The sequence below is a fragment of the Podarcis pityusensis genome, assembly GCF_964106645.2.
Source record: "Podarcis pityusensis genome assembly, chromosome: 6".
Classification (NCBI taxonomy): domain Eukaryota; kingdom Metazoa; phylum Chordata; class Lepidosauria; order Squamata; family Lacertidae; genus Podarcis; species Podarcis pityusensis.
Window position 1 is genome coordinate 38667363 of NC_138030.1, and position 12888 is coordinate 38680250.

The window sequence follows — 12888 nt, forward strand, 5'->3', positions numbered from 1 at the left end:
CTCACATGCTGCTCCTCATTCTCAGAATACACCAACACGTCGTCTAAGAAGGCCACACAATTCTTGTAAAGCAAAGGCCCCAGGACGTGGTTCATAAACGATTGAAAGCACGCGGAGCCTCCTTGTAGGCCGAAGGGCATAACTAAATATTCAAATGCCCCCAAAGGGGTGAACATGGTGGTTTTCCATTCATCCCCCTTCCTTATTCGTATCAGGTTGTACGCCCCCCTTAGGTCCAGTTTAGTAAAAATCTTTCCCTTCCTGACCCTTGTCAAAATGTCGTCAATCCTGGGCATAGGGAAAGCCACTGGTTCTGACACTGCATTTAAGGCCCTGAAGTCACACACAAGCCTCGGCTTGTTCGTGTTTTTTTTATCCACAAAAAACACTGGGCTGCCCCCCACCGCCCTGGACTCTCTGATGAACCCTCTCTTCAGGTTCTTGTCAATGAACTCTCTTAGCTCCTGCATCTCTCTGTCTGACATGGCGTACAGCTTGCCTACAGGGAGCTGTGCCCCAGGGAGTAAATTGATTTGACAGTCAAAGGGTCTATGCGGGGGTAGTTGGTCAGCTTCCCTTTCGCTGAAGACGTCGCGGAGATCTGCGTATTGTCGTGGTACCTTCACGTTCTCCGTTACTTCAGTCCCTGCTAGGGTGGCTTGGGCCCCTGCCAAACCCTTTCCCTCTTTGCAGTGTTCTAAGCAATGTGCTGAACCAAAAGAAACCACTCTCTGATGCCAGCCCACCAGCGGATCATGTAACGCTAGCCAGCTCATCCCCAATATAATGGGAGCTCCTCCCAAGGTGGCCACATTAAACGCTATCAGTTCTGTGTGCCTTGCCACCTTCATTATCATTGGGACGGTCTGCAAGCTGACTTCTCCTCCCAACAGCTCCCTGCCATCGATCGTGGTCACCTGCAGGGGGTTGCTTAAAGGGATCGTCTGTATCTGGTGTTCAGCTGCAAACTCTTTGCTCATGAAATTGCAGGAGCTGCCTGAGTCCAACAGCGCCTTTATCTTTAGAGGGTGTCCGTTTGGCAGCTCTAGCGCCACTTCTATCACTAGGGCGGGTTTAGGAGGTTCTGGCGTGGGCACTTTCACTGCTCTTTGGCCTGGCTGCTGTGCCCCGACGGTGGCAGCCAGGCGTTGGCTTTTACTTGCTTCGGTATTTCTTCCTCTCTTCCCTCCACAGCTCCTACCATCCCTTGCCATTCCTTCCTCTGGGGGCAGACTCTGGCAAAGTGACCTGGCTGTTGGCAGAGATAGCATTTCCGGGCGCCTTTTCCCTCCTTCTTTCCCCCCTCACTGGGCTTTGAAACTGCGCGCGCGCGCGCTGTTCCGATTTCCATCGGCTCTGCCGGCGGGAAAGTTGGCTCTGGAATGTCTGGAATGCGGAACTCCTTCCAACGTTCCCCCTTCCCTTCCCGCCTCTCCAATGCTCTCGCCTCCTGGCGCGCTCCTATGGTCAGCGCTGATTTGGTCAGCTGGTCCATAGACTCCGCCCTGGGCGCCCGGGAAAGTTCGTCTTTCACAGCCGAAGAAAGCCCTTCTTCAAAGAGCATTTGAATGGGTTCCGCCGATAGATCCCACCCCAATTTATGGATCAACATGGTGAACTCAGTCCAGTACTCACGGACAGATCGGCTCCCCTGTTTGCAAGCCATTAACTGTCTGCGGACCACTCCCTGTTCAATATCGCTGGAAAACATCAGATCCATGGCGCGAAAGAACTTCATCGTGTCCTTTAGGACGTCACTATTCGCTGCCATCAGGGGTCTAACCCAGTCTCTCGCCCCCTTTTCAAGATGCCCAATCACGAAAGCCACTCGTGATTCCTCGTCAGGGAATTCATCAAACTGCAGATTGAGGGCATATTGCATCTCTGTCCGAAAGCCATGATAGTCTTTGGGCTCCCCCCCAAACTTCTGCACCAATCCTGGTACCTTTCTGACGAGCTGGGTGTCTTTCCCCTTTTTGTCTGCATCCTGAGCCCTCCTCTCCTCGAGCCTCGCCGTCTGCAGCGCTAGCTGGACCTCCAACACCCGGTACCTTTCTTCCAGGCTTAGACCCGCTCCAGCTCCTGCTTCTCCGGTTCCGGCTGGGTTGCTCATGATGCCTTCTCCTGCACAAGCTGCTCACGGAGACTGTCGGAATGCTGAGATGGGACGATGAGCTGCTTGTGTGTAAAATCCTAGTCCCTCAGAGTTTGGTCAAGTTTGCAAACCTCTGTCTGTAACGGAGCCCCTTAAACATGGCTCCGTCAGTCGCTGGCAGATTCCGACAGTGGTTGCTTTCGGAATCGCTTCCAACATAAAAGCTCCTTAACGGAAACACGTCTTCTGGACTCTCTGCGTGACAGTTTCCGGCGAGGAGTGGGTGTCCCTACAGGAGGTCCTGAAACCTCCCCACTGTTTTCGCTGGAAGTGTCTCTGAGCCATCCCTCCAGCTCACTTTCCCTCAGCTCAGCTCCTCTCCCCCTACTGGTTCCCTCTTCAGCTGCTGAGTCTCTCCCAACCTGTGTGAGCCCTTTCACTTCCCTTCCTTCTGATGGCAGTTCCCTGACAGAAGGTAAACAGCGTTTCCGTACACTGTGGTTTCTGTCGCGGTGTCCCGTTGCACCAGAAGTGGTTTAGTCATGTTGGCCACATGATCTGGAAAGCTATCTGCAGACAAATGCCGGCTCCCTCAGCCTAAAAGCAGAGTTGAGCACCACACCCCATAGTTGAATTCGACTGGACTTAATCAGCCGGGGTCCTTTACCCTTAACAGCAGTAGAAAGATGGTCTTTCAATAAAATATTTGTTTTTGCATTTGGCCAGAAATGCTAAAATCAGAATCTCTATGGTAACATAGAAATTGTTGAGACTTGTAGGTGTATTTTCCATTTACTGGGCATTATACTAGGGGCGGAGAGCAGGCAGGGGCGTGGCTGGTGCACATCCCGGGGGTGTGGCACGTCGCCCGCGGGGGCATGGCACCTAGCGTGGTGGGGGGGCACACAGCGTGTGTCTGGGGGGGGCAGTCACGATGGTACCCTGCTCCCTGATAGTGCTGGGGGCGGTGTGCTCCCCGCGCGCGCCCCCATTCCTCTGCCAATGGGCAGCAGTGATGTATCTTTAGCAAAGATCAGAACTACCTCATACCTGTCAACTGCTCCAGAAAAAACGGGACATCTCATTTTTTTTTCTCACAAAAGGACAGTGGTCAAAGTGGCTGCCATGATTTTGCACGATTTTGGGCTGCACTTTTTTCAGGCATGGCACCCAAAAGCACACATTTTGGGGTGCTGCCCAAGATTGCTGCCCTGAAAAAAAGCATTTTGGGGGAGCAGCGATTTTGTGTAGCACCCCAAAACATTCATTTTTGGGTGCTGTGCCAGGAAAAATTTGCTGTGATTTGTGCAGGAGGGTTGATCTGGAAGATAGTGTCCTGGATATGGGGGTGCATTGTATTGGAAGAGCCAAACTAGAAGTTACACAGGTCAGAAACTTTGGCCTTCCAGATGTCACTGGACTACAACTCCCATCATCTCTGATAATTGACTGTGCCAGCTGGGGCTGATGGGAATTGGGAGTCCAATAATATCAGAAGTTCCGCACCTGTCTTACACTTAACATGTGGTTGCTACCAAAAATGGCTGCTTGTCTAGATTCCCCCTCCCTTTCCCTGTCTAACAGAACCCATCTGTGCCTAGATGGTTACAATGCTGTAGTTTGCTCTGATGCTGCTCTCCAACATTGACTGCTACTTATACTTATTGGGTAGGGGGAGTGCCACACTGAATGTCAATGTAAACTATGAAGCCTGCTAACATAAAACAATGGCGTGGGAGAATAAAGTGTGGAACAGAAGATGGACCACAGAGGTGTGAGGAAAGACATATGCAACATAAGCTCTTCTGGTTCTACCTCTGACTTCTGTGCATTCAGCAGAACCTCTGCATAGCACCTATGTGCACATAAGCTTTATGCATCTAGACTCTCTGCATAGTCAAGGACCCTGTTTTTTCCAGGGTGTACAAGCCCATATACATGCAAGATGAATGCGTGTAGTTTCACATCAGAGGTTCTGCTGCATTGATAGAGGTCAGAGCATAGGGCCGAAGCTTAGTGGTCCAGCATATACTCTAGTTATAGGTAGGTAGCCTTGTTGGTCCGCCGTAGTTGAAACAAATAAAAAAATTCCTTCCAGTAGCACCTTAGAGACCAACTAAGTTTGTTATGAAAACAGAAGTGCCTGGCGTGCTCTGGTCCATGGGGTCACGAAGAGTCAGACACGACTAAACGACTAAACAACAACAACAAGTTTGTTATTGGTATGAGCTTTCGTGTGCATGCATATACTCTGCATGCAGAAAGTTCCTGGTTGAACTCCTAGCATCTCAGGTGAAAATAAAGATTTAGCAGGAGATATCAAAGACCTCTCTGTGAGGCAGACTTTGGGCAGCTAATGCTAGTAATAGGAGGCAATACTGGGCTAATTGTGCCAATGTATAAGGCAGCTTCATATGTAAATCCACTTCCTCTCTAGTTTAGGTGGAATTGTGGCTTTGTTGTATGGTAGAACCCTGTGGAACTTAAAACAAGTATGAGTTAATGTTAACACTTGTGTGTGTGAAGTAATTAAAAGAAGGGCAAGCAAAATGTTTTTAGTGTGATTTATCTCATTTAATTTAGAGAAATCCAGTGACAATGAAGCTTCTTGTTACTTGCAGTGACACCCAAATAAAACAAGGACTAATTTCATTGGTTTTGAAAATCATGCTTGCTTACATTTCAGAATGTTTCCAGTTACAGGCAATGTCCCCTCCTGGGTTAACTTGATGTTAATTCACATTAAGTTATTCATTTTTTTCCCTTCACTCTACCATTGCTTATTTTGTAGTACTAGGAGCCAGAACTGGATTCTTGTAAGGTTTTTCCCAAGTTCCCTCCAATGGTGATCTGTTTGCAGTTTTTAAAATTCTGACATGCACCATGTTGCTGTTATAACACATGAAATGTGCATTTACATTCTCTACTTATGTAGTGTTCATATTAGATTACTTTCAAAAAGCTTTCTGTGACATTTTTACAGTTTTAAATTCTGGGAATGTCCTGTCCACAGTGATAGAAAGCAGTTTCCAGGAAAGAGTTAAACTGATGTAATATTGTAGGGCGGAAGTTTAACAAATGTGAGAACTATATAAAGCTATGAGATCAGAGGTTTAGAAACATCTTTTAGAAGGGAATCCTATCGAACTCAGTACTGACCTCACTTTTACTCATAGGCACTGCTTAACAGTTCACCGTTGGAAATAATGTTACAGTGGAGTTTTAAAGTACTGAAGGAAAGGCATTTATTCTGGACAGTGTTCTGTGCTTTGAGCCTGCTGGGTGAGTATTCGGTATGGGGGGGTGGACCCAACCTTACAATTGCTGTGTTACTTGCAGACAGAAAATGAAGAATGAATCTTGTTCTGCCTGTGCCATAGTTATTGAATACTGACGGAAGTTTATCTCTTGTAATATCTGTTAGATAGCTAGATGCTAATAACATTAGAAGCAAACTGGTAAACAGAATGCACAGCATGTAAAGGAATAGTGCACACAACTGAAATACTCTAATTAGTGGCATATAGAATTTTTGCAGGTTTTATAGTTGTATAGTTGCCCATGTGCAGAAGTGGCATACAGAAGGCTATCAGATGCACACATTTTATTCATGGTTTTGCAATTCTCCGTACTAGACATCTCCAGTGATTGTTAGCAAGGCTTCAGTATCCCAGAGACTAACATACATTATTTTTATTAAACATAAAATCCTAGACTGTGTAGCTGAGCGCGTCTGTTTGTAGCCTGCTAGCCTATAGTGGTTGGCACAACTGACTACTTTTGGTAATTACTGTTACTATTTTTGAATGCTTATGCATTTTATTTGTACAACTTAAAAAAAGTAATGATTAGGGAATGTTATGTTACTAATTTCTAAGTTGAAGGTACTGCATAGTGTATGTATAGCACAACTGAGTATTTTGCACACTTTTGCAGCCAGACTACTTTAATTTCTCTTTATCCACTAGACCATAAGACCCTCCTTAGACAAGTCACTGGACTGTATTCCTGTCTTTCTAATGTTTATTGCACTTTTTAGTACTCCCCAAAGGATCGTGCTTATCCTGCTCTGAAGCTGGCATGGCCTGTTTATTTATTTTGTGGGGTTTTGTTTTTCCTTCTTACATCTACTGGCCAAGTCACAGTTCATATGGCAGTTGTATTTGCTGCCCGTGTACATCAAGTGAGCAGGAGAGATGTGTGTCTGCAGCTGGTCACAGCATGTTTCAGGGACATCACTTTGGTGGCTATGCAATTAATTGCCCTCCTGTTTTAAACCATTCAGGTTTAAAAATCAAAGATTTTGAAAGGAAAAAGCAAAGTAAGGCCTAATTTGTGTGGCTGCAATTAACTTTGTAAACAAATAAATATAATATGGTCTTCTTTTTCAGTGTTGTGTGTGAAAATTGTCTTGTAGCTGGCTTTCTAACATCCAGATATAGGTTTTTTTAAAAAATACATGTGGAATTGCTACTGCTGCAGTCTCTGCAAGTTCAGTGTTGAACTTTATTAAACCCTTTTGAAATTTTATCTAATTTTATCTAGTAATTGAAAAAGCAATGTGATACTCTATTCCCTTTAAAAGTAGGCTTCACTCCACACAATTACTTGAACCAGCTAGGGAGAAAATCATGTAAGCACATTTACCAATGAAATCCAATGTTGAATAAACATAGGAATCGGCATGCATCTCTCTATTGTGACTCTCATTCATACTACATTGAAAGGCTTCTAATGTGAATGAGAAGGTGCATCCAGGTCCATTAGTTATGTACAACTAGAGCTGGATTTCCATCGCAATTAGAGATGCTTTCCAACACATGAATTTGCATTTTGAAGATGCACATAGGGTTCTGTTTTTGGCTCCTGTCTACACTTGGCAAATATTTTCAAGGTAATTTTACGCCTGTGTGTCTTGGCTTCGTCTTCTGCAATAATACTTTATCTTCTTGGGCATATTGCCTAGAAATGTATGCATGAAAAGCATTATGTCATAGTTAAAGCAGTGGTGGAATGCAGGCATACGAAGCTTGCTTAGCTGCCTAGATATATCCTCATCAGTGAGCTTGCATTTTCTATTAGGGAAACATGGTTTTTGTTTTTGTTTTGGTAAGTAAAGCTAGTAGTCACCATATCTTGGGCTGTGAACGTGCTGGATTTCCCTCTCTAAAACATGAAAAACAATTGGGTTTAATTTGTGTTCTGTCATGACATGCAAGTAAATCCCATGCCAAAACCTCCATCACCTTAGAACATACAGTACACTATTACTAACTTTCAGAAATATACTAATCAAACTGAATATGCCTCAGAAAACTATCAGCTAAAACCATGCATTTCTCTGAGATGTAATTGTTTTTATTTTTATTTTTATGCTGTGACTTAGGGTGGTACAGTGACTTAGGTTTATGCTGTGACTTAGGGTGGTACAGTGGTACCTCGGGTTAAGTACTTAATTCGTTCTGGAGGTCCGTACTTAACCTGAAACTGTTCTTAACCTGAAGCACCACTTTAGCTAATGGGACCTCCTGCTGCCGCCACGCCGCCGGAGCCCAATTTCTGTTCTTATCCTGAAGCAAAGTTCTTAACCTGAAGCACTATTTCTGGGTTAGCGGAGTGTGTAACCTGAAGCGTATGTAAACTGAAGCGTATGTAACCTGAGGTACCACTGTATACAGATTGATTGATTGAATAAATAAATAAAGTTAGTTAAACACATTAAGAACAAGAGTAATTTACAGATACATTCCTACGGTGACAGTATTGTGAGGTGGCACTTGGTAGTTGAGGAAATGTCCCGTCCCCCCTTGGTCCACTGGCTGTGTACACAACATACATTTAAAGCACCCCACCCCCACAAGAATCCTGGTAGCTGCAGTTTGTTAAGGGTGCTGGGAAATGTAGTACTGTGGGAGGAGGTAAACAACACTTTGTTTGTATGTGGATAGTATGTCATTTTCTTGGCACAAAGGTCAACCACTTTTATGTCTATTTCCTGTTCCTAATTTTCAGCATCAGTTGTGTTTTCTCAGGCTACCTTGAGGTATGTGTGGGTAAAAATATTAAGTGCAAAAATGAATTATACACATCCAAATGCACTGTAGACTTGAACTGGTAAACCTAAGCCAGTCACATTTTTCCAGCACATGTTCTCTGCATGCCCACAGCTCTTAGGTCATACACAACTCCCTTTCACACATTACATGTTTACCACAGCAAACAGAAATGTAACCATAGCCTACACGATTGTGAAGCAGCTTTTAGGTTTTTTGTTCTGCATAGATAGAAGTACACGTGATGACATTCAGAGGCATCAAGTGATACATTGATCTGATCCTTCAAGGTTCTGCAAGACATCTATTGTGAGATGCTAGTTTCTCAACTCCCACTGATTTATATGAAAATAAGGTCAGTTTTCCCAATTACCAAAAAGATGGCTTATGTTCTGAGAGCATCTTATTGTAACTTTATTTGTTTCTTTATTTAACTTGATTTTCACTGTGATTTCATAGTTCACACACACTGTTAACAAAGTTACACTGTTTTATGTGCACATGTTAAAATGTAAAGTATGAATGCAACAAACATATTTTTATAAACATGCCTATTATATGCTACTAGGGAGCTAGGATTGCCTATAGCCCCCCCCCCCATGTGTGTATGCTAAGAAACAAATATATGTTTGCCACTACATAATGTCTGAAGCAAGAGAAAACTCCTACATGGAAACAACTTCGCTATTGCAAAAAGCATGTAACAACAACAACAACAACAACAATTTATTATTTATACCCCACTCATCTGCCTGGGTTTTCCCAGCTACTCTTGGGCAGCTTCCAACAAAATATTAAAAATAAAATAAAACATCACTAAACAGGGCTGCCTTCAGATGCCTTCTAAAAGTCAGATAGTTGTTTATTTCCTTGACGTCTGATTGGATGGCGTTCCACAGGGCGGGTGCCACTACCGAGAAGACTACTACCATGCCATATGTGGCAATCTCAACCATGTCTAAATATGATTTGCAAGTGTGATTTTTATAGACAGGAGTAGTAACACAGTGCCCTCCTTATATTATTGAACTCCAACTCCCATCATCCCTGACTATTAGCCATCCTGCAGGGTATCTAACAACATCTGGAGGGTGCCATGTTGTCTGTCCATGCTATGTAGGAAGCTTTACCCCTTGAAGTGGATCTGACATTCCAGATTTCAGTCCTGATGACCACCATGTTTGTGGTCAATCTGTTTTAAATAAGAATGTTGCAATCACAGCTGATTGTTAATTATGTTATTTAGAAAACTATATCAATATACAAGCCAGCTTCTGCTTTTCATGTCAAGATAATGTTTTTGATGTTGCTTTTGGCCTCATAAAAGATGCTTAAATATTAAATTAACGGTTCAAGAAAAGTTTCCTTTGGCATGAGTAATGGAATATTCAAGTAGCCTGAACCTGACATTCCCTACAAATTAATAATTATACAGTTTGGATGCTAAATTTCATTTTGACATTTACAAATTAATTTTATTTGAAATGTGTACCTATGAGATGGTGTGATTTAGACTTAAGTGCAGTCTAGAAGAGAAAATTCATAATGTGATTAATCATTACAGATTTAAATTCAAATAGTTAATAAACAACTAAAAGACAAATTACCTGAGCTGAAGTGAAATATTCAAGCAATTACATTCAAATTATTTCAGTCAGGTTTCAAAGTTTACAAAGATTATAAAACCCAGATATTCATATAATTTAATCCATTGTCTGAAGAATAAGCTATTGAAATAGCAGGCTAGCAGCCAAGCAAAAATCTCTTTTATCAGTTTTGTCTGAGTGTTGATTAGGTGAGCATGCTTGCAATGATGTAATGGCTTAAGCTGTCATCCTCTCTCCTTCCCACATTCTCTTAGCCCTTTTTTGGCATTGTTCGTGACTGCAAAAGCCCACACCCAAATCCTGTCTGGGCCATATGGAATAGGAAAAAGGGTTCAGGAGGGGGAAAGCATAGAATTTTATCGGATATTTCCAGAGGGAAAGGGACTCCACCCTTTGAATTCCTGCCACATGGCAGGAGAGGAGCAAAGCTAGAGATTCATGAGTAATGTAGCTCAGAGTCCCCAAAGGTGGTGCTCATTATAACTGCTGGAAGAATAAAATATAAATACTGATGGAATTCGTAATCCTGGCCTCTCGATTTCAGTTATTTCCCATTTCATCCAAGATATGAAATTCTGGATCTGAGCATTATCACTGCTAGCATGCTATGGGATCAATATGATATTCTTTTGCATTCTGAGTACTAATAAAGGTGCTTACCACTACCTCCCATTTTCATTTTTAATCTCATTCAATCTATCATTATAATATCCAGTTATAATTGGGCAATCAAACAAGTGGACATACCATTTAAGAGGGCTGCGGCTGCTTTTCATGTTACTTTTTAAAGTTGCAAGTTCACCATCTGGAAGATCTGAGAAGACACATAAAATCATTAAGTGAGACTTAACTGAGCAAAGTGTTACTGAGCGAAGACTTGTGTTCAGCATGTCTCAGAAATTGATTCAAAAGTCTATGGAATCTCTCTCAGAGACATACATGTTTATAATATTACTCATATTTCCCCATGTATCATCAGATATAAGTGTAATTCCCAAAAGTATATCCATGCAGTAGAGACTGTGAGACAGTAAACCATATTTATTCCCCCCTTTGTGCATGTATGTAATTTATTTAAAGCAGTATATCATGCAGCTTCTTTGCCAATTTTTGGTGTCGTTACAAAACAGTGTACATTTTGAACTTTATGGCATGAAACCTGAAAGTTCATATGAATGCTTTATATCTTCACCGTGGATTTAGCATGACCGTATGCCTTTATTGGTGAATACATTTAGACAGATCACATGCTGTTTCATGGGCTCTGGGCAGCAGGGATGGCCCTACCATTAGCCAGAGCATGACGGTTGCCTCGAACAGCAGTTTTTGGATGTCATGAAAAGGCAGCAAGTTGTTAGTTATTTAAATTATTGTTATTGTATTTTTACTACCAGGGAGGAAGAAGATGTGTTTGTGGTACTTTTTACCTCAGATGCTAAAACAACTTGAATGGCCTTGGGTACTGTGTATCTTAATTTGGTGGGAAGGGTGCCATTTATTGCTCTGCAACAGGCACCCAGTCTTGGGAGATGGCCCTGCTGGGCAGCTTACACCAATTTCATCACCCATCTTATTTCTCACTACCCCAAAATGACTCATATTATAGATACTGGGTATGGAAGTTTTGAGCGGACCAAAGAGAAATGACAACAAAAAATGTCATTTCTCTCCATGAGCACTTGTCCCTCCCTTTCCCTTCAAATTCTGCTCTTTGACAAATGTACGTTATTCAAATTCTCTTAACCTTACTTAGACTCCTTCCTGCCATCTACAGCAGAAACAAAAGTCAGGTTGAGAGGAGGCAGACAACTTTCACTGAGAGAGAGAGAGAGAGAGAGTAGTGTGTGTGTTGCCTGCTGTGTGCATGAGGAACCCAGTTCCAGCTGCTGGAGCGACAGCAGGTGGAGACATCTGTGGTGATAGTTCCCCTTGCGACTTCTTTTCCTCTTCTTCCTGACAGGGCAGTTTCCTAAATGGCTGCCATGTAAGGAGAGCTGTTGCCTATATATGTGCCTGGGCTATAATTTTTCTATAACCACAAACAGTGGTGATGGGAACACCTAAGATGTGGTAGCCAATTAATAAAGCAATATTTACTTAACAATTGTTAACAGGTTTCTGTGTTTGAATCAGAATAACACATGTGGAAAGCCAACAAGGGTGTGTGTGTGTGTGTGTGTGTGTGTGTGTTAGGGAGAGAGAGATTCAGCAACCAGCCTGTACTTCTTATACTGGTGCGCTGAGTGGGGGAGCAATATACAAAATACACTGGCCCTGTCTGAACAGTGGGGTAGCTATATGAAGAGGATGAATGATGTTATGTAAAGCTCATTAAGCAGTATTATTCTTTATTTGTAAAACCAACAGAGTGCATAGTTTAAAGAACAGCATGGTTAACAACAGTAGTAATGAAATTTATTATTTCTATAGTGGGGTTATTTTTTGGTGTTCAAAGTTATAATTATCTCAACAATCCTAACAACAACCCAGTAAGGTAGCCTTTGCCAACTTGGTGCCCTCTGGATATTTGGGGCTACAACTCCCATCATCCTTAGCCAGCATGGCCAACAGCTGATGGGAATTGTAGTCCAAAAACATCTGGAGGGTAGCAGGTTTGTGAAGGCTGTTGTAATGTATATCAGTATTATTCAGAAGTCCCATGGTGTACTTGCCGTGAATATTGTGATGGAAGAGTATATTTATGGGTGCATTATAGTCTTTTGGTAAAGTTTGCTCTTTTTATTTAAATTACAACATCAATTAAAGCTGTAATCCTACACCTACTTACCTGGGAATAAGACCTGCAGCACTCAGTGGATCTTACCTCTGAGCAGGCATGTCTAGAATTACCTGTTACATTACACTCTCAGGGAGTATGAAAAATAGTGTGCTCACGATTGATTATACAGAGGAAGCTAAATATACAAACTCCCTTTGTTAGCCTCACAGCTTACACAGTTTCACCCAATAAAGGTTAAGGTCTTTCCATTTGTTTCTGTGGAGACAGATATTTGAGTAGTGTAGGTAATGATGTAGAACTTCCGTTTGACTGTGTGAGGACAAATCATTTTAAAGATGTGTTTATGTTGCTTGGGGACTATTTGATTTGATTTGGGACAAATAGTTCTCAGTT

At 42.5% G+C, this 12888-nt stretch overlaps 2 protein-coding genes across 5 annotated transcripts in view; one reads left to right on the plus strand and one right to left on the minus strand.

Moving 5' to 3' along the window:
- CD34 (CD34 molecule) overlaps positions 1-12888 on the plus strand; it is a 138974-nt gene that overhangs the window by 94290 nt on the left and 31796 nt on the right. The window contains exon 1 of one of the 2 annotated variants that reach the window (XM_081009107.1): positions 5199-5377. The exons of the other annotated variant lie outside the window; for it this stretch is intronic. Coding sequence (XP_080865233.1) covers positions 5302-5377 — 76 coding nt within the window. The 5' untranslated portion in view covers positions 5199-5301. Of the gene's footprint in view, positions 1-5198; positions 5378-12888 lie in introns of those variants that run through there. 2 annotated transcript variants of the gene reach the window in all.
- Positions 1-12888, minus strand: part of LOC308478926 (uncharacterized protein) — a gene marked incomplete at its 5' end in the record, with an annotated part of 131148 nt that overhangs the window by 31804 nt on the left and 86456 nt on the right. For all 3 annotated transcript variants that reach the window (XR_013987360.1, XM_081009131.1, XM_081009132.1), the window contains one exon: positions 10503-10569. Coding sequence is in view for 2 of the 3 variants with exons in the window: in XM_081009131.1 (XP_080865257.1) it covers positions 10503-10569 (67 nt within the window). The remainder of the gene's footprint in view (positions 1-10502; positions 10570-12888) is intronic.